This window comes from Prorops nasuta, unplaced genomic scaffold (assembly GCF_024137725.1).
Source record: "Prorops nasuta isolate Cenicafe-Biocafe unplaced genomic scaffold, Cenicafe_Pnas_1.2 PNAS00314, whole genome shotgun sequence".
Taxonomy (NCBI): domain Eukaryota; kingdom Metazoa; phylum Arthropoda; class Insecta; order Hymenoptera; family Bethylidae; genus Prorops; species Prorops nasuta.
Genome location: NW_027117110.1, coordinates 1 through 21315, shown reverse-complemented (window position 1 = coordinate 21315; position 21315 = coordinate 1). Strand labels below are relative to the sequence as shown.

General features: G+C 38.0%; 2 protein-coding genes across 5 annotated transcripts; one reads left to right on the top strand and one right to left on the bottom strand.

The window, feature by feature from the left end:
* Positions 1-5899: 5899 nt before the first annotated feature.
* On the bottom strand, positions 5900-11910 carry LOC136785395 (WD repeat-containing protein 44-like). Of its 3 annotated transcripts, none has more exons than XM_066746420.1 (7): positions 10779-11909; positions 10085-10241; positions 9621-10005; positions 9370-9497; positions 9161-9298; positions 8794-9087; positions 5900-8710 (listed from the first exon to the last, which is right to left on the bottom strand). In XM_066746420.1, exons 1-7 carry the CDS (start codon positions 10856-10858, stop codon positions 6989-6991), a joined length of 2904 nt encoding a protein of 967 aa, XP_066602517.1. In that variant the 5' UTR covers positions 10859-11909; the 3' UTR covers positions 5900-6988. The 3 variants fall into 3 exon arrangements, with proteins under 3 accessions (XP_066602517.1, XP_066602516.1, XP_066602515.1); XM_066746419.1 differs by having other exon boundaries at positions 9370-9776; positions 9864-10005; XM_066746418.1 differs by having other exon boundaries at positions 9370-10005; positions 10779-11910.
* Positions 11911-12272: 362 nt separating this feature from the next.
* On the top strand, positions 12273-20954 carry LOC136785393 (fragile X messenger ribonucleoprotein 1 homolog). Of its 2 annotated transcripts, XM_066746415.1 has the most exons (15): positions 12273-12374; positions 12768-12820; positions 13119-13269; positions 13353-13516; positions 13588-13753; positions 14152-14222; positions 14936-15007; positions 16038-16185; positions 16259-16396; positions 17234-17272; positions 17743-17886; positions 17965-18172; positions 18253-18465; positions 18867-18962; positions 19107-20954. In XM_066746415.1, the coding sequence occupies exons 1-15, from the start codon at positions 12324-12326 to the stop codon at positions 19292-19294; spliced, it is 1902 nt and encodes a 633-aa protein (XP_066602512.1). In that variant the 5' UTR covers positions 12273-12323; the 3' UTR covers positions 19295-20954. The 2 variants fall into 2 exon arrangements, with proteins under 2 accessions (XP_066602512.1, XP_066602513.1); XM_066746416.1 differs by lacking the exon at positions 18867-18962.
* Positions 20955-21315: the final 361 nt, after the last annotated feature.

Below are 21315 nucleotides of genomic sequence, written 5' to 3'. Positions count from 1 at the left end.
CCGGATCGGAGCGTGCGCACCATTTCCAAGACATCGGACCCCCCTTCCCCTCGTAACATAGTCGCCCTTAGCTCTGGGTCAGAGCACTGGCTAACGGCATTGCAGACTCTTTGTACCCAGTCAGATATCTGGGTTATAATGTAGGTAATTACCCACGTTCCTACGTCGACTCCTTCCACGATCAACCAAATTTTCATCCTGCCCGATCGTATTGTATTCGCGCCATAAAACCGATAATCGACCATTCGGGCGATCCGAAAATTAGCCAGTTTATCACGTGACACTCTATATGGACCTTAACCCAGGAACCCATGCAGGGTCTATTCGGATTTTCACCTTCGAAATTACATTTCGACAGAAGTTTCATCCAGTCTACCAACTTACCCCCCTTAAACAGGAGACAGGCTAGGAATACCGTGTGTAAACGCATACCGTGTTGAGGTCCACGGTGAAACGCTCGAGGAACGACTGAAAGCAAGAAGAAAATTGTATTAAACAAAGCAGCAGATGTTGGTTCGCAATGAGCTCCATTCCCTCGATGAGAATCAGGTGGTGGTGCAATTATAAGGAGGAAATACTCCGGTGAGCTTATGATAAATGGCTATAGCGTTTAAACGGTGACAATAATATTGCAAGGAGAGAGGACAAACCTGTAATGAGAATTGCTGAAGAGGGAGCAGATGCTCCGTGTAACACCTGACGATGCGTTGGGTTGGCCAGGGATGCACAATGCTCTGTGATTAAGCGTCGCTGCGAATCTGCGATTACAGAAAAACTGAGTAACCTCTTAGCCACTGAAAGAGTCGCTATAGGCGTTGACCGTTAATCGTCATTGTGCTCTCTCTATATATATATATATATATATATATATGACTACGGATATATTCCGCCCGTATTTGATCGCCAATTATCGGACTCCTGTCCCAAATTCCTCCTCGGGGTCCGGCTTTTTGCGCCGTTGACTCCAAACATCTCGTTTTCTCGTATAGATCGTCCAGCTTCGGTATCTCGTGAGCAAATATGCGAATTTTCTAAAAAAACAAAAAAAATAAGAAACAACAATTCAACGCGAGACTGTGTTGGTTTTCAGCTTGACATTTTTTCCCACAGCTGCGAGGCACGCAAGGGGGTCGTCGCGTGCATTTGCCTCAAACGCGTTGGCTCGTCACGTGCGGGTACCTAGATTTTCCCCATTCCACTTCCACCTGGAAAGCAACAATCGGCGACATTCTTTCGCGTCGAACTTTGCCATTTTTCATCTCGCGTGTTTACATTGTTCCCCTTTCTAATACACGAGGACCAGAAAGATTGTGGAACTTGCTGGAAACGACTCGGATGTGACGATTGAACGGGCCTTTCGTTGTAACAGAATATATATTCATTTGATTCGTCCATGTGTGACCTTTGACCTATGACCCACACTGGAAAAATTCTTTTGTTCAATTACAACGACTGTCGTGGGTATATAAGTTTTTAACCCACTATTCTCTTTATAAATTCGCGTCTCGATTTAACAATTTTGCGTTGATGCTATAAATACCAGGTCGTTTCTTTCGCAATTGAATATAAATTTACGAACAACACAGTGTTTTGTTAGAAACTGTGGTCCCACTACCGCCGTTATAATTTAACGAACTACAATGCACTCGAACTGTACAACCCAGTAGCTTTTTCCATTGAGATACACAGGACGCATGACCAAGCAGTGTGTACAGCGTTACCAGCAAGTATTCCATAAATGTAGGCAAGTAGGTTTTGAAGGTTTGTCCTCGAGACAAACGCGGGCTTATCGTCACGGGCCACCTCGTCGCTTGCCCATTGCCAATAGTCGCGACGGTGTCCAATTTGCGCCGGAGATTCGATCGCGCAATATTCGCAGTTGCCCGGGGCGCCCCTCGAGAACGGCCAAAACCTGATCGTGCGCCGATCCCTCCTCGCTCGCTCACTTTTTTAGCCTCCCTGCGCGCAGACAATCCCGTACAGCGTCTCTCGTATTCCAGCTGGAAGCCACAGCTAATGCAGTGGTAATTTTTCGAATTCGGAAGGAGCCTATTGTTGTTGCTCGTTTGAAATTGGTGTACGTTTATATAAATATATATATATGCACTTACACGTAAAGGTGATCGCGATCGAGCCATAAATAATTCAACGAACATTTTCCTCTGATTAACATAATGGTGTCGATCGGAATGCCGTACGCGAGACGAGTGCGTTGGGCCGATATACAATCGAACAATATATACTGCGGGTAATTAGGTAATAACTTATTGCGAGGAAGGAGTCAATGAACTTGGCCAGAGCCGGCTCGCTCGGCAGTCGAGTCGACGCATACATTATTTAGCTATTGAGCTCTGTGATTCGTGTCATGATACACCCGCGACACCTGTTCCTCCACCTACATGCGGGGTCGTGGCTGAATAAAAATCACCGGCGGCTATATTTACCGCGCTAGCTCGCACGCACACTCGTGAGAGCAGAGTCGAGGATGTGGCTTGGTGCCAAATACATATAACGGTGCCGAACGTCTCGGGTAATTCCAACGTCAGGTATTCGCATAATGAGCGCGCCTACCTAATAATGACCTATATTTCGATACTCGGCCATTTCTTCGATTCCGCTCGATTCCACTCGAGTCCCACTCCAGCGTTCATTGTTCCCCTCTGGTGTAGAGTGCCATCCTATGTACATACGCAGAACCTGTGCTTTACCCAGTTTCTCTCTCTGTCCGTCTCTCTCGATAAATCCACGCTCGACCTCTCATTGTCCATATTTATTAAATGGCAAAATCAATCAGACGTGGCACGTGCGTCCCTCGTAATTTCATGCCTTACGAGTCTGATGAATTCGAGCGTAAAGCGAATTACCCAGCACTCTATATAACGAGCGATGCGATGTCTCCTTTACCGCGTATAAAGATGCCATTTCATTATCCGCCGAGCAAACGCGCGTATTACAAGCAATTTGCGGTCCTCTTAGGAACGTTATACGATGCCCGATAATTGACCACAAATTTTCTATAATTACTCGTATTTCTGTCAAAGCCACTTTTTACCTCCCGTTTCAATATTGACAAGGCTTATACAGCAGGGATATTATCGGAAGCTAGGTGAGAAGAAGCAAGGCTGATAAGGGAGCCAGGATTTAGTGGCCTGTAATTCGTCGGATCGAGTGTGGAAGGTGATTTTCCTAAATCAAGATGGAGACTAATTGGCAGTCGCTAGGATATCGCTATCGGTATACACGATAATAACTTGATTGCATTGGGAGAGACTCTCTCTCTCTCTCTCTCTTTCGTGTTCTCCACGAGGAGACTGCATCGTTTTCGTATATGTATAATAATAATAATAAAGATATAAACAAAAAAATTTAGATTTGTATAATGGAAAAGAAATATAAGCAACGAAGACGCTCTGAATCGTCGTATCGTGCGAGCGAAGAATACCTTGTCGAGGAGTGGTACAAGAGGAAGTTGGCGCAGGAAATGTCGAGATGCTACTTTGTTGGCTCCCTAGGGGGGCGGAAGTAGCGGCGGAGTAGGCGAGGCAGGAGCCACCGCAGGATCCACGTGAGAGACCAGTGGAGGATGGCCGAACTTCCAAAGGGAAATTGTCACGGCACCAAAATTTGCACAGTATTTCGAATGAACGTCACCGAGTTTGGAGATATTTTTACTCGGCTTGTCGAGCGATCGCTCTGAGCCGGAGGAGTCGCGTCCCGAGTCCGGTGGAAATGATCGGCGCGGTCCGCCAGTTGGAAGACACTTGGCGGCTCGGTTGCGGTTTAAGGTGCATGCGAGAACTCGTGGAGACGGAATGGAATACACCTGTCCGATATACAGAGTATACTACAAACGTGGCGGACCGCCCCCTGACCCAGACACGCGGTACAGTTATATAGGTCCCATCACTGCCGAGATATATCCTCGTTCGAGTTCGAACTACGTCGCCGCGGTCCTCGCGTTATTCGGGCTCCTGCTGTTGCTGCTGCTGATGCTGCTGCTGCTGCTCACGATGATCCCTCCTAACTCCCTTATCCCACCCCTCGCAAATCCCCACGGACATCCACCGCCACCTCCAGCGGAAACACCATCCTCTTTCCACCGCACACACCACTGTCCTGGTATACATTCACCGACTCGACTCATCAATTTTTGGCCCGTGCTTTTTAACCCACTCTGCCATGCCATTTCTTATCCTAACTTTAACTGGATCCAACTGGATCCCATATAGGTATATATACGTAAAACTCCCGTCATTTTTATCGCGCTGCATTCCCTACATTTTCTTATGCCACAATTTTTCATCTCTCGAAAAATTCATCCGATTAATTATACGATCAGCTTTGTTGCGAAGAGTTTTTTCGGGGGGGGGGGGTTATAGGATGTGGAATGGTCGTGTTAAAATGGAACGTTTGCGGTGTTTCCAGCCTCCGTTTACGGTGTGCGAACAAATGCTCCGACTGTTAACGCCACTCGCACGCGTCAGCACTATTTGGGTATTATACAACTGTGCGAATTCTTACCCGTAATAATTCTTGCAGCCATTTCAGGTCAAACAGTGAACGAGGACCTTCCACTGCAGTATTTTTCGCAAGTACTTTTATTTGCCGGTAAATAATATTCTAACGGCCTGAAAGATAATAAAATCCCTCGATCCACGATTTTTTCCCATATCCAGCGAGTAACAGAATTAAGTTTCCTCGCTTTTTCTGACTTTCGCCTGATTGACGATTCTTTCTGCAACCGCGTGCAATCGCTTCGGAATAATTGAATTTAATTAAATTTACAGAGATACAGCTCTGTCGTAAGAGAGAGAGAGAGAGAGAGAGAGAGAGAGAGAGAGAATTAAAACGGCAGTCTCTATTTCATTCGGAAGAGTAGAAAAAGAATTGTTGCGCCAGACACTGATCATTTCAGCCATCGGTGGATACAACCGAGTTAACAGACGAATTTTGTCGTTTACGAAGGTTTCGGGGTCAGCAATTTTAGCAGAATTTAAAAATCCTCGTGCACGGCTAAACGACAAATAAACTGCGTCCGTGACGCGTACCAGAAATGAATAAATCGACCGAGCGACCTTATTACATGCAGATCACTGATCTCGCAGCCTCGTAAATTTGTTTAACTACCCCGCCTTTGCTTACCGACTGACAATAAAAAATCGCCTCAGTTTTCTCTCTTGTAATCCCGTGCTCCTTGATTCTCTAAACAATTTATTCTTTCGGATAATTTAGTTCGTTACCAACGTGCCAATTTAACGTATGCGAAACATCTTCAGAATAGGGTCCCAGCTGAAAACCACATACCAAGTCTTGTTTTTCTGCAACCTATATACGCTACACGTATTCTTTACAGGCATTCATGTAAACGTTGAAACTCAGTAGTGGATAGGTTTTACACTTGATCGAGGAATATGAAAATTTAGTTACAACAGAATCATATGTTTATTCAAAATATACATGTCAACAATGATAACAAAATATATCGTCGTAATGGTCGTCTTCTGTAAAATCACTGGAATTACTTTACATAGAAAACAGGCTGTGAGAAGGATTTTAAAACCGAGGTAAAATTACAATAATTTTCGAAAATGTGAATTTTTAAGGAGAAGACGTCGCTCTTTTGCAATAATTGAATATCATGTAATATCAACATTACTTTATACAATACATGATTATTGATTCCTACGAGATCACAAAGAAACTTTTGTGCACGCCGTTGTCGGAATGACGTTTCATAGCTAAACGTTCTCGCTATTGCTGAAAAATATTTACATTTGCATTTACATAAAATACCTACATAGTGTTTATTCAATTCTTTTCTTCCATATTTACAATTCAGTTATGCGCATCAAATTCAATACAATGTATGAAATTTTCGTCGCGTTTTAATTATCCTTAATAAAATTTAATATATCGACAGGATATAACCATAGAGTATTTATCTATTTGTTTTAACTATTTCTCCCTTACACAAATTATCTCTTAATTCTTCTATAATTGACAAGTCGCGAAAATCCGCTCAACTTCTGATTTGTTAATAATTTCTTAATGTATTCAATTTCACCAAAGTCGTCAAATGAATAGGTATCCGCAAAAATCAGCAAGATTGTAAAATTTGCGAAAATACCATAGAAGTAATTTCATTGAGAAAAAAAAAATCCGATTACGAGAGAATAACACATCCCCAATTCACGTATTAAAATTTTCCAACTGAAAGATCCTTTTATGCTTTCGATGTATGAGTCCGTTTTTCAAAATATTGTAAGAGAAAATGAAAAAAATTATTATTATAAAATCGCGCAAATTCAATGTGATTTGTGCAATTATTTATTAGTTTTTTTGTTTTCTTATCGCTCTGCATCGAATCTTCTAACCAAATCTCACGTATAATTTCTTACACTTTTATACTTCATTTTTTACCAAGGTGCTCTTAGTTTATGAACATTTTTCTTAAAAAAACTTACTATACATTTTCTTTTAAGTTATCTAAAAAATAAATGTGCAGAATTTCCATAAAAAATGATTATATATATACAGGGTGTCTTGCGTAAGACGTCTCGGAGCATGGATACAAAACGACGCGTATCTCTTTAATTATAAGAGATATTCAATTTCTGTGTAGGACCTTTTTGAAAGCAAATAACAAGAGGTTTCAAAATGGTCGCATGAAAAAATGGAATATCTCTTATAGTTATAGAGATACGCGTCGTTTTGTATCCATGCTTGGGACGTCTTACGCAAAATACCCTGTATATATATATATATATATTGATATAAATACTGCTGAAAAGATAAATAGAAAAACTACAATGAATAATGCATCGATATTCACTGGGAAATTAATTCGACTCAATTCATTCGGCTGCATCGAGTTAATTGAGAGCTAAATCATTGCATTTAATTAATGAGTAGGTACATAAAAATGAATCGGCCTAAGCAAAGAGAAGATAAATAGGAACGCCTATCTAACTTATCATGAGATTTAGCGTTACGCAAGAGCGGAAGCTGGTAGGGAACTATGCTTTGGTTTGGTTTTGTTTAAAAAGACTTTGATGCAACCATTAAAATCTGCGCTAACTAGAACGTGACCCCCACAGCCTTTGGTTCGCTGCTCGACGACGGGATCGACCGGTGCCGTAGGTAAATTAGAGCTGGCAAGATTCTTCGAATCCTCCTGCTCCCTTGCCTCGATCTGCTTCATAATACTTTCGGGATTCGGACTGAATACCACACAAGTAACCACGGCGTTGTGCGCCTTGATGCCCTCCCAAAAATCATTCCTATCCCTGCGAGCACTTGAGAACTTGGAATAATCGTGGTGGGTCTTCCAAATGTAAATGCATTGGTTCTCCGAGCCGCTCACTATGTACTGACCATCGGGACTGAAGCTAGCCTTGATCTGACTGCTAATGTTCACGTAACCCTTGTACTTGCACGACACGTTCAAATCTCTAAGGTCGTACAATCTAATTCGGCTATCGTTCGATGTTACGAGAATCTTGTCCTCACCAGGCATCGGTTCTATACCACTGATTTTACGGCCTACCTTATTCTTACCTCTGGTCGATCTCACGTCAATCTGTGTATGGTATTTCAGCTGTTCGGTATAATAGAATATACATCGACCATCGTAGGAGCCAACAACCGCAAACATTCCGTCCTGACAGAAATTAGCAGCCGTTATTAGTTTCGTCTGACCGTCTATCTCGCTCCAGACAGCCACCTTTTTGTCGGGTATATTCCAAAGACGGAGTTTCCCGTCAAGCGAGCCAGAAAGGAAGTACCTATCGTCTCGTGGATGGAAGACAATAGCGGTCACAAAATCGATGTGCTGAAAGCAACAGAGGCACTCTTTTCTAGAGATATGCCAAAGTCGAACTGTCTTATCCATCGAAGAAGATAGTACAAAATAGTTTTTCGACCAGGAAACGTCAAGAAGATCTGAAGTATGTCCTGTGTAGGTACAGAAAGGCTTTGGCATGAAGGGGCTCTTTGTTCCTTCAACTTCGATCATTGCGCTGGCCAGTATATTTGGATCCTCCATTGATTGCTGGGAGACTAAAGATTCCTGGGAAGGAGTGGGACTTACTTTTTCAGCATTGTATTTCGTTCTCATATCTTGGAAGTAAGTGAAAGCATCTCTAAGGACCCAAATCCTTAAAACGCGATCCTGACCAGCAGTTGCAAGTAATCTGCCACAGGCGGAAAACTTCATGCACCATACTGGACCCACGTGCTCTCCGCTCAAGTCTTGAACATGTTGCAAGTTGCTAAATTCGTAGGGACCTTTATGACTGTTCGATGCTTTTAATTTTATATACTGCTGTTCTCCAGGGTAAACATCGTCAACAATATCCATAACGTCCTCTTTATGCCTTGCGTGAGAGACCTCCTGAGCTATTGATTTCGCCTTGTCCATAGTTTTCTTTACTGTTGATCCCAGGAATCTTTTAAGTTTTTGAGTCTTTTTCTTCACTCTGCCCACACTAACATCTTCATCCGGTGGAATGCTAGACATTTTGCTATCCACGCTTTCCTCGTCACTCTCCTTCTCTTTTTCTAGGCTGGTATTGCTTATGTATTCCGAAGTTAGCCTCATTATATGCAATGATAATGGATTTATGCACTGCGGTAACTTATCCTCCGCAATACTTAATGGCACTCGCTCTCCTGTATCCAAGTTCAACACTGTTACTTGCTCCAAAATTTCCTGTAATCAAATCTACGTCAAAATTCTGAAATAAAAAAAAATAACAGAATTAAGAATGTTATAACTATGCAAATTCAGATCACCATATCAGTGAGACGTTTTCCAGAATCCGTGCGCGTTCTCACGAACATATTGAGTTGCTTTACCATATCTTGATCTCCTGCAGATTTACGCCTTTCTTTCGAGCCTTGAAAACCCGGGCCCGCGATCTTATGAGGACCCAGTGAATAACGACCTATGCTGTTACTAGATATCGAGCTCATAGGACTGTTGTTGGATTTGTCACTTGATTGTACACTGAGAAGCTCAGCTTTCATCTTCTCAATTCTATCCAGCTCTTCGGCTGATGGTCCTTCTCCCTTTGACTTCGCCTCATCCTAAAATTATCATAAGTCAGCTTCATCCTATAGAGATAAATCTCATAGTAATAAAATTAATATGGATTCCTACTTGTGGTTTCACAACGTATTTTCCTTTTGTAGCTGATTTAATATCGAGTGAGTGCTCAAATTCCCTAGTAATTGATTCAATAGTACTCGCTGGACTTGGCAGTGGGGAAGCAGGTACTGCAGCTTCAACCGTGGAAGGCTAGAAACATGTTTTTTTATTGGTAAACTGTTTTCCAAGAAAGTATGTTTTATTGGTAAAAATAAAATTACTGCAAGCTCAGTGGGAGTTTGTGGCTTAGACTTCTTCTTTCGTCTTGGTGGAGCAACAGGCTTATCAAAGACTGTAGAATCATCTACCAGTTTTCCATTGTTCTTTGTACTTGCAATGACATCAGGTTCTTGAAGTATTACAGCCTTATTACTTTGCAAATCAGAATTATAATTTGATCTACCATTAGCAGAGGATTCCTGAGGAAGGTCCTCTGATATGATAAGGTTACTGGAAGCTTGCGACATCTTACCAGAGACAGTGTCCTCGTCTTTGCTGGGGAGACTAGCAATAGAGGACATCTGACTTTCACGAGTAAGAATTGCAGCTGGGGGACATTGGGATGCTCCAGGTGCAAGCACTGCTGATGCATTGTCCGATGTCCCGGCTAGAATTCTTCCAACGCGTCCTAAAGATGTCATACTTTGTAGACTAAGAGTGTCATGTTCTATAATTCTGAAAGGATGTGTGGTTTTGGAAGGAGTAGGGTATACACCTTCGATGGAAGAAGTTTGACTGTCTGGAGGGGAGCTATTAATTGGTATGTCATCATCTTCAGTTTGCATCCTTTGTCTAAGCTCACGGAACCTTTTTCTACCCACAATTTTATCATTGTTATTACCCTTTGATTCATCTTCCTAAAAAATAGATAAATTGTGAGTATTTTTTTCAAACATTTTTTAAATTCTCTGGAAAATATGTAAACAATATTTTTACAGATTTAACTTTATTTTCTAGTTCACTGGCATCTTTAGACTCAATAGTCGAAATAGGATCAACAGGCTTTGCAAAAACATCTTCCTCGATTGGCTGATTTATATTTGAAATATCTGCCTTCTGTTGACTCTCAAGTGATTCTCGTTGTCTGCTTTTGCTGAAAATAATTAAAAACATATAGCTTAGTATTTTTTATTTTAAATAAAAACATTGAAATGATCAAAAAATTAAAAGAAAGCAAAGAAATGATTGACTCAAGAAATGTTTTGTTTATAAATCATAACTTTAAATTAAAAATAATAAAAAACAATATTACTTAGATAGCGAAATTTATCGAATATATAATAAACATCGATTTTGTCTGTTATAACAGCCGGCCCTGAGAGCATGACTGCATACAATTGCGTGATTGACGCAAATACGCATTTCACCTCCCTCAAGGAAATGCCAAGAAAAACTAACCCCAAAACATGGAAAATATCTAAAAAGAAGCTTACAGTGATCCAAAAATTCACGGTTATCAATGAAAAAAAATATTTTTAGCGCTTATATAGAATTTTTTTATATTTAATGCAACCTTAAAATTCCGGTATAAAGGAGTTTAGTAAGATGGAATAGTGTAATAGTTATTAAGCAAAAAATGGATTGCTGCGGGAGTTACTTAATTATGGATCTAAAAATGATAATTCTGTACCGTGAAGGACGATGAAAAGTGTCGTCTTCTGCGTCGAAGAATTCCTCGGAATCGCTGCTTCCAGACATTGTCGTCTGCATTCACTAATGGCCAAGATGTATATCTCACCAGTCTGAGCATGTGTGCAGTCCTGTCAGTGTCAGTGAAGGTCGGGCATGCCGTAAATTAGCGAGATTAAAAAACCGTATGATAGACGAATCAAAGACATGATCGGCTTTTTAACTGATTGAATCACAATTCTTTGGACAACGGGAATGACGGGATGACGGTTATCCAAGAACGCAGTCGTGAACGTGAATTATACAAACGACACAGCGCTCCAAACCGAGCTAAGTTTGCTCAGCCTGTGGAGGCTGGCAACCTTGCCAAAATTGGACTAAAAGGAATAACCATCCACGAAATATCAACGAATTTCTAAATTACTTATAAACAAATTTTTTTATCAATTATATGTTATTAGATTCGTAATTATATTTTAATTTTGATCTTGCTTAAAAAGAACGCCGAAGCAAGCATCAGTGGTATCACTCAACCAGTCCAACTAAAAAGATACATTGGATAATGCCTGTAGATAATGCGAATCTTCCTTAAATTTATTATAATAAATTGGCGGGATAAAACATTCATGCAAGAAAAATAATAAATAACATGAATGTACGATTAATAATTCACTCTTTACAGAATTGGTTGAATCGCGGATATCATAATGACTCAGTAAGAGCAGATAAACCGTGAATGGTAATTTGGCGGTCTACAAGAAGTCTGTGATCTGCAGTTGCATGCCGCAGACTATCAAGAATGAAACTCTGCAAAAACTATGTAAAGAGAATCATGCACAGAATTATACGCAAGACTTTTATCTTCCTTTCTGCAGAGTTGAAATCAGTTGACGATTATATGTGAGGTAATTTTGTTTGAGACAGTTGAGACTGACTTGAGAGGTGCGACCGCGAACCACTGCGACTAGTGCTACTCATTGCTACTCAGTGCCACTCAGTCAGTGCTACTGATACTGATCTGATAGTAGTGATAGTTGATACTGATGCTAGTGCTACTGCAAATACTGCAATGTGATCAGCAGGGTTACATTGCAAAAATACCAGCCTCAAATTTCACCAATAAGAGAATAGCATTTGCCAATAAACCTCTCCGATTGGTCATGACGAATTTTGTGGTATCCAAATCAATCCAAATCGCGTTTCCTGACAGTTTTCCAAAAATGTAAAATATCGTACAAAAATTTTAGAAGCTGCTTTATTAGAGATTCCAAATTCTGAAAACAAATCGAAGAAACGTTCTTGCTTTGTTTTAGAATAATGTTTTACAAATTAAGGTTAGAAAGGTCGAAAAAGACGATGATGCCTGGTGCTGCCAAATAGATATTAAATTGGTAAGACTGCTTGCATTGGACAAATGAGGGTAGAGGATTATAAATGGGAGATCGGTGATTGGTCGGAAGTAGAAATGCAACCTCGAAATCGCCGCTCGCTAGCGGCTCGCTAACATGCCTGCTGCGAAGGAGGCGAGCCGTCACACAAAAGCAAGATGGAGGATCTCACAGTCGAAGTATGCGGCGAAAACGGAGCATATTATAAGGTTCGTTCTGTGAAAAGTATGGAAAAATTTAGCCCAGCGAGTATCGTCATCGTCCAGCTAACTATCGTCCACTTTTGGGTCTTCACTTAACGCCATCAGCGTTTGTACTTCGCGAATTTCCAATAGTCAAATGCTCGCGAGGTAACGCGGCTTCCTCGGACGCCATGTCTCGTTTGACAGGGCGTGATTTTCCCCACGATTCTCATCGCTCATCTCCATCGATTATCCCTAAAAAACCTGAAAATAACTTTTTCTATTGTAATACTTCTTTTTGTCATCTTTCTCCACATTTTGCTCTCCCTTGTAAAAACCAATTTCGTGTAACGCTGTTGATCTCTTGTCTTTCCATTTTACGACTAATAATTTCACATCCTCTATGTCGCTTTCTTTTAGGCCTTTGTCACTGATGTCTTTGACGATGAAGTTTTGGTACAGTTTGAAAATGAGTAAGTTGACCAATTTTTATTTATCTATGCTATTTTTCAATGCTCCATAGTTTTGTTTTATTCTTTATTCTTATGATAGTAATATAGAAATATCAATAGAAATATTACCCTTGCAAAACATTGCATCTCTTTCATTTGGCAAAAATAAAGATAGAGTTTGGAAGATATAAATTTCTATCCAACATTAGTATTAATCAAGGATATTTATGCCTTATGAATCATATCATTCTCGTGTAAAAGTCTTAGAAGCCTTAATTGGAGACTAATTTTTTAATAATTATTTTGCAATTTCTTATAGCTGGCAACCAGAGTCAAAGTTTCCATTTGCTCAAGTGCGTCTACCTCCGAAAGATGCTGCTAAAACAGAATTTCAAGAGAATCAGGAGATTGAAGTATTTTCTCGATCCAATGAGCAAGAAGCTTGGGGTTGGTGGAGAGCCATTATCAAAGTTAGTAGCTTCAAAATTTATATTATTTTTTTGACTTAATAAATTTTTAAGTCTGACTTTCTTTAATATCAACTATCTAATAGATGAGCAAAGGAGGTTTTGAAGTAGTCCAATATCTGGGTTGGGATCATACGTATACTGAAATAGTAGGAAACGAAAGAATAAGAGCAAAAAATCCTAATCCCCCTATTGATAAAAATACATTTCATAAGGTAGAACTTGAAATACCTGAAGAACTTAGGGAGTTGTAAGTAAAAATTATTTTTCTTAGAAGATATGCTCATGCTGGATAAATTGTTAATCAAATTTAATTTTTAGTGCAAAAATGGATAATGTTCACAAGGAATTTCAAAAAGCGATACAGGCTGCAGTGTGTCGATACTTACCTGAACGTGGAGTATTGCTGGCCATCTCCCGTAGTGAAATGATACATCGGCACAGTTCTATGCTCCGGGAAATGCATTTCCGAAACTTATCACAAAAGGTATAAAAATCATTTTAAAAGAAGTTTTTGTACATAAATGAAACAAGATATAATTAATTTAATTTCTGAATATCAATTTTGGCTTCCGCTAGGTAGCCATGCTTGAACATATTTGTCGCCGATGTTTCGCAATTTTTCCCAGTCTTTTAATTGTCCGACCGATTGACTATTACCACTAGCTAGCAAATTCATCGTGAACACTGCACTTAAGTATATGCAGATAGCCTGATTGAGACAACTCTCAATATGGAAGGTTCCTGAAATCCTAATAAACCAGATAGAAACATTTGCGAAACGTTGGAAAAATATGTTTGAACACAGTTACTATTTACAAATCAAAATAAATTTTTAATCAAGAATATTAAAACCTTAAAGTAATAAATTTTATATTTTTCCAGGTCTTATTGCTAAAACGAACAGAAGAAGCAGCAAGACAACTAGAAACAACCAAGCTTCAATCAATAGGAGGGTAAGTAGATAGAAAATTGTTCAACTCTTAAAAGTCGTGAAATTTATTACCTGCCCTCATCCACATACTGTCCTCGTTACCATCCTGTCTGTGGCTTGCACATTAATGGCAGGAAAATTTTAATTCACTTTGTCATTAACTGCTATATGTGTTGATTTTACTCAGTACTGGTAATAAAATTTCACAGCTATTTCATTTGAAATTCCTTCTTTTTGTATTAGTGGTTGCCTTATCGATATGCATAAAGCATTACGAAAAAAGAAACAGAAACTACTAATATTTTCCATATCTTATGTAGTAAATTGACTAACATTTCGTAAGATACTTTATGGTTGTACTTCTGCAATACTTCAATTTTTCTGCACACATCAGCATGCTTGTATAACAATGTTAAACAATAACTTCATTGTATTAAAAATCTGTCATACTAGCAATGTAAGCATGTCCATTAAAAAAATATATATGTATATACATACATCTATATTTTTTATTTAGAACCTCGTAAGTATTGATAACTAATCAGATTAGTTTTTGGTTTTTCTTTTTGAGAAGATGTAATAAAAAGAAAATCATAGGAAAAGCATAAAATTGAATGAATTTATTACTGAAAGTTATAAAAGAGCTGACAGACAGAATGGCAAGGGCATAAAAGATAGGGCCATCATGCAGCAAGTTGTCAATTTAGTTACACCAGAGTTTCTTTCTCATTTCAGCAAATTTAGATCTTCAAACTTTATATATCAGCGTGTCTCAGACTTTGAGGCAGGGGTGAGAACAAATTCAAGGTGAGATCACAGCAGCGTGGTTTAGATATAAGATAGCTTATTATATATTACAAATTAGTACACTGATGCATTTCTCGGATGGAAAATAATATTTCACACCCTACCTGTGCATGTGTCTCGGCGTTGTGTAGTTATAAAGTCACTGAAAAATGTTGCTTTACACTCATATAAAATATAAACATTATTTTTCCATTTTTTTTTTTTTTTTTTTTTTTTTTAAATAGATTATATTAACTAAAGATCACTGAACAAAAAATGCATTACGTTTAGATGGATTACTTTTTTTTTTATTATTATATTTTTTTTTATTATTATATTTTTTTTTTAATATTTCTTGTAGTTCTGCTTTATCCTGAAAATAGCAAAAAATCAACGTGTAGCTGTGATCGATTTCTTTCAGTTTTTAACAGTACCAAAAAATACAAAAATAACTCAGTTTACCTTTGCCTGCCAATGTTTGAGAAACACTGATATATTTCCACAATTTTGTATTTAAGCTTTTCAAATGGTGGCTCTATCATGGGAATTTTATTACAACCAACTTATTAATTAAAAATATTGATTATTTTGAAGGAAAACAATCATCAGTATTTTTTAAGCTACAGTAAAAGAATAATTGTACTCAACACCCTGCTCTAATTAACAAAATGTGAATTTTGCTGCATGCATATTCATTATTTTGATATGTTAACATCTTATCCCTGCCAAGATACAAGCCACTTACAGGCATTTTGGAGTAAACAAATATTGATCATTTGCTTTTTGTTGTTCGTATTAGCATTAGATCATTGTATTTAAATATGTATATACATACGATTAACAAAAATCTAACAATGTTAATCTCTTTCAATGTACTCATAAATCAAAATTACAACATAATTAAAGTGCACAGTTATTTTTTAAAGTAAATATAATGATAAAAATTAGCCGTGTAAGTAGCATTTAATACCTCAATTCCCCATTTCAAAATTTTCTTGGTATATAATGTTTTTAAATTTCAAACTGTGATTGTTATTTTGTTTTCTTTTAGGTACACGGATGAATTTAACGTTCGCGTAGATCTCATGGGTTTGGCAATTGGTGCTCATGGTGCAAATATACAGTTGGCAAGAAAAGTAGAGGGAATCACGAACATTGAACTAGAAGAGAATTCGTGCACATTTAAAATTTATGGAGAGGTATGTGCAAACCAAATTGAGAAAGCTCAATTGAACTGTAGGATTAATGTTATCAGTCTATTAATTTGTTTAGACACATGAGGCTGTAAAGAGAGCTCGCTCCATGCTCGAATACAGCGAGGAATCAATACAGGTTCCACGTGCGTTGGTAGGCAAAGTAATTGGGAAGAATGGACGTATAATTCAAGAAATTGTTGACAAAAGTGGAGTGGTAAGTACTATTTTGCTTATATATTTTAAAGTGGTAAGTTACTAATCAGAAGAAAATATTGCTTTTAAATTGAAACAAATTTTCACTCTATTCTGCTATTTATTAATTTTCATTTTCAGTTGATAATTCTACTTTTTAAATTTTATAATTGAAAATGTCAAATAACTGATTAAAATGATTAAATCTGCTTAATTCACAGGTGTATATATATAATTACACATATATGTATATATATATACACTCATACGTTCATTTTTTTCCGCAAATTTTTCTCTTTGCTAAAAGACCGTACATCCACGCCTAAAACATCTAACGATATTCGACACTTGAACGCCGTTTATCCTGAATCTTTTAATTATGATTGTCAAAAGCTGCATGATCCCTTGTGATATTTATAGTTGAAAATTCCTACCAATTTTTTTATTAAACAATCAACGGTTTCTTTGCAGATTATAAAAAATCAGTCTCTGGTAAGTAATTGATGAATTTCCTTTTATTATTTTTAACGTTATTTTTATGTTCTGCAAAGAAGGCCTTTTGCAATGAAAGATCAGTATTATCATGTGATAACTGAAAAGCAGCTTGGCTATCGATGCACGGTCTTAATAATTATTTTAGGGCAATTTTTTGTTTATTTAAATAAACCGAATTTTTAAATTTGGTTTCAATAAAGGAGATTTAGGTAGGCTGTGCTACTTTGAGATTGATGCTTTTCCAACCGCTTCATTGCTTTAAGTAGCAAGTCAGTCAAATCAGATGTATCGTTCAATTGAAAATGGAAGTTATAATTAGGGGTTACGTTGTTTGTGATATACGTGCATTCTTTGTTCTCGGTAGATTACATCTGGCTCGAGTGGGAATATACATACTGATAGAGTAAGTATACTACCTTATACTGTTTGCAATTTTATTTCATCTTGTTCATCAAAGTAAGCTTAATGAACATATAAAGTTTATGTTTCTCACCATGAACCACTCGGGCCAGCTTTACTTTCAGTCGTCAAATAAACTTTATATCAATGAAAGGAAAAAATCTGATAAATTAAATTAATTAAAAAAAAAAGAGATAATTGATTGGCATATTTTAAAATATCAAAACTATAATTCTTTAATGCTGTAGAAGAAATAAACCTAGCAAATAAATTTTTATTCAATAAAATAAACAAAATTTTGAGCCGAGAAGCTTAGATAAACTTTACAGACTTACCAATTCAATTGAAGGGAATGTCAATCACTGATGACTGATTATGTATGGTATGGATGGGAACTAGAAATATACAATGTTAAGGGATCCCTCTTACTCATCATATCGCAGAACGAGTATTAAGTACTAAACGGTCTTTCAGGTGCGGGTAAAAATAGAAGGCGACAACGAACCACAACCAACAATACCAAGAGAAGAAGGTCAAGTTCCTTTTGTGTTTGTTGGAACAGTTGAAAGCATTGCCAATGCGAAGGTTCTGTTAGAATATCATTTGGCACACTTAAAGGTATTTTTCAGAAAATAACTAAATACAGAGATGGTAAGCATACATATACTAAAAAGAGATGTTTGAAATTTTATACAGGAAGTAGAGAAGTTGCGGCAAGAAAAACTAGAAATTGATCAGAAGCTGAGAAGTATGCATGGGCCGCCTACGGGGCAGATTCCAAGCTTTCCTCCATCTAGAAGAGGTATGGTTGGTGGACCAGAAGAGGGTGGTGGAGGACGTGGGGGAAGGGGCGGACAGTCCAGGGGTAGAGGAAGGGGTAGGGCACCAACAAGACATAACGCAGGTAATACTAGCAAATTATTATAGAGATATTAAAACTCCTAAAGTTTAAAGTTGTATTATATTAATTAATCGCTTTGTCAGGTTTGCGTCGTGACGCTTTTGATGGAAATGATGATCGACCGCGAGATCTTCCACCACGGGGAGGTCACCAGCAGGGTGGAAATTCCGGATACATGGGTGGTAGACAGGGCCGTCCCCCAACAATCCGGAAGGACCGAAGAGACGAACGTCGTCGAACCACAGACGATGAGGATACTGTCCTGGATAGTCAAGACGTATCAAGCATTGATAGAGGTAGTCCCTAATCACCGTGAAGCTCAAAATGGCGCTTAATGATAGTCTTAACTTTTAGAGGGCCGAAGCGACCACATTAGTGGTCACTAGCATACGGATCATAAATATTACATGCGTAACTTTCACTTGAAAGAAAGTAATTTATATGGAAGAAGTCTTGCCCTCTAAATGTTAATATTATTATTAGAATCCTTAACACTGCACAGCAAAATTCAACCTTATCCTAAAGAGCAATTGTCGTACTAAAAAGTGATTTTCGCGATTGACATTGACATTAACCGTCGCAAGCACGCTACTAATTACTGTAACAAGTTTTCACAAATATGAGATTTTTGGTTGTGAGAAAGTAGAAATCGCGAATAGATTGTCACGGAAATTTGTGTATATGCGTTTGTGTATAGAGTCTGTATCAAGTGTGGAGGGTGGTCCTCGAGGAACGAGGCGAAGACGGATTCAGCGTTCGCGGTTTCGAAGTTCCACTCCAACAGAAATTCAAGGTAACTGACAATTGACATTTCTTTAGGAAGGATGAGTTTTGCGAAAACGTTAAAGGAACTTGAAATGAGTGAAAGAGGATTCAGTTCACCCGATGATTTAATGTGTATAAAAATTTGATAGTTATAATGTATGGGTTTGTTCAGGCAGTAATGCAGGACCGGTCGAGGCGTCAACAATAAGTAATAAAGAGGGTTCTCCTCCCAACGACGTAAATGTAACGAACAGCAGTTCCCAAGGACCCAAAGGCCAGCGAGAACAGCGGATTCGTCATCCGCGCATGCAGCAGAGCAATAAGCCTAAAGAAGCTCTGGTTAACGGTACCAGTGGCTAATCAACATTTCCCTTTACGATTCGCCACTATTACAACACTATACCTGATGAGAGCTATTAACATCCAGCACATACATGACGCATACCCACGCAAGGACTACACGGTTATATGAAACGCGACATGATTAGTCTACGCTCGTTGTTAAGACTGTTTGCTACCGATAAGAATACGACAATTGTTTAAGAAATCGTCATTCTCCTTAAACACATTTAAGGACATATATTAATATCCATGCATGGTTTAGTTAATGATAGCAATTACGCTATCATGTTTGATATAACGGATACATTCATTGGGAGGTGTAGTAGCAGCACAATTTGGTACGATGAATTTCCCTGATTGTGAAACTGTGCCTCATTTTTATACCGAGCTCTCCTCTAACTTATGTGACAGTGCCGCAGGGCGTATCTGAGTACGATACTTCCCTGACACCCGTTGATGCGTGTAATGATCCAATGTTAGTCTGGATACATATACGGCTCGTACGTCAATTACCAAATATGAAGTTTCACTCCAGATATGACGTAAAACGGCGCAGCTTACTATTTTGTCATAACTGATTACATGACATGCTCTGTGATTTTGTTGAGATTTTTCTTAAACGTTTTGGGCATTGGGAAAGCTTGTTTCTTTACTGTCTTTCGCGATACCTGAAATTTTTGTCATCGGTTATTAAGTTTGCATGTTGAAATTTTCAATTGTGGTTGCTTCTCGATTTACGACATATCGTTGGATGAACAGAACACGATCGGAAATGTGAAGTTTCCATTAATAGATTTAACAGTGGTAGGGCGGCAGCTGTAAAAAATCCTAACTCAAAGGTATTCCCAATGATGTTCCTTCTATTTACTTTACAATATTTGAGTTTTTGGTTTACAATTTATTAGTAGAGTTACTTAACAACACTAGATTTTTATGTTTCACTGCTGAGTGTTGATTAATAATACCTTGATAAATGCTTAAAAAGTCGACTTATTTTGATTATATTTAAAAGATCGTAAAAATAATACAGGTGTGCATAGAAAAGGTGGGATTTGATTTTCCAATGCGGTTTTTTTTTTTCATGATTAAACTCCTCTTTTTTTCTACTACAGTGTAAGACTACTATATCAAATGCTAGGATTTGATATATGACGTTCATTTCTGCATTGTTTCGCATAATGATTTAAAAGAAAGTAAACATATACTTAGTGATACCAATGTATGATGTGCCAGAGAAGAAATGATACATGTTTTACGATATCTAGCTGAAAATGCAGACTTAGAGCATACCTTTATTACTATAATACTACTTAGTCGAAATGTGAATGTCTGAACAAATAAATTAGCTTTACTATACTAAGCTATTAAATAGATACGATCGACTGTCTTAAATTAATTATAGACCGACTAATGTTCTGTCGGATATTAATTTAAAACAGTCATCTCTTCTTCCGGATATGACAACAACCAATCGGACGTGTCTTATATGGATTTTGCAAAAACTCACGGTGGTTGATGCAATATATTGACACCTAACAAAATAGCTGCCATATTATTTGAATATTATTATGGCAGCCAAAAAACTGAGATATCCCCCAACTTGCTTGTTTCAGATACATTTGTATTGATTGCAATTTGTGCATAATTTAAGAATAAAACATTTCTGTACATAGACTGGTCATTGACATGATCGAGATTACCTTTAGTAATCCTTGCTAATTCTGTAATCCTGCTCCTTGATATTCTCACATTAATTATCCTTAAAAAAATTAGTAGTATTTGTTATAATCTTATTCTCATCGAGCATTTGCCTGCATATTTAACAGAAGAGTTGAACCTATTGCTGAGTGTTAAAATGAAAGTGAAGATTAACTAATATGTCATGTTGGATATATTGGATCTGCTGTAACACCAGTAGAGGGATTTGACGTCGTTCGGGCGGTCGGAGTGAAATGATATACCCGTGTAATGTGAAAGTATCCAATTACGTAAAATGTTTCATGTATTCCTGTTGTGTGTTCCATGAATATCAAAAGTCC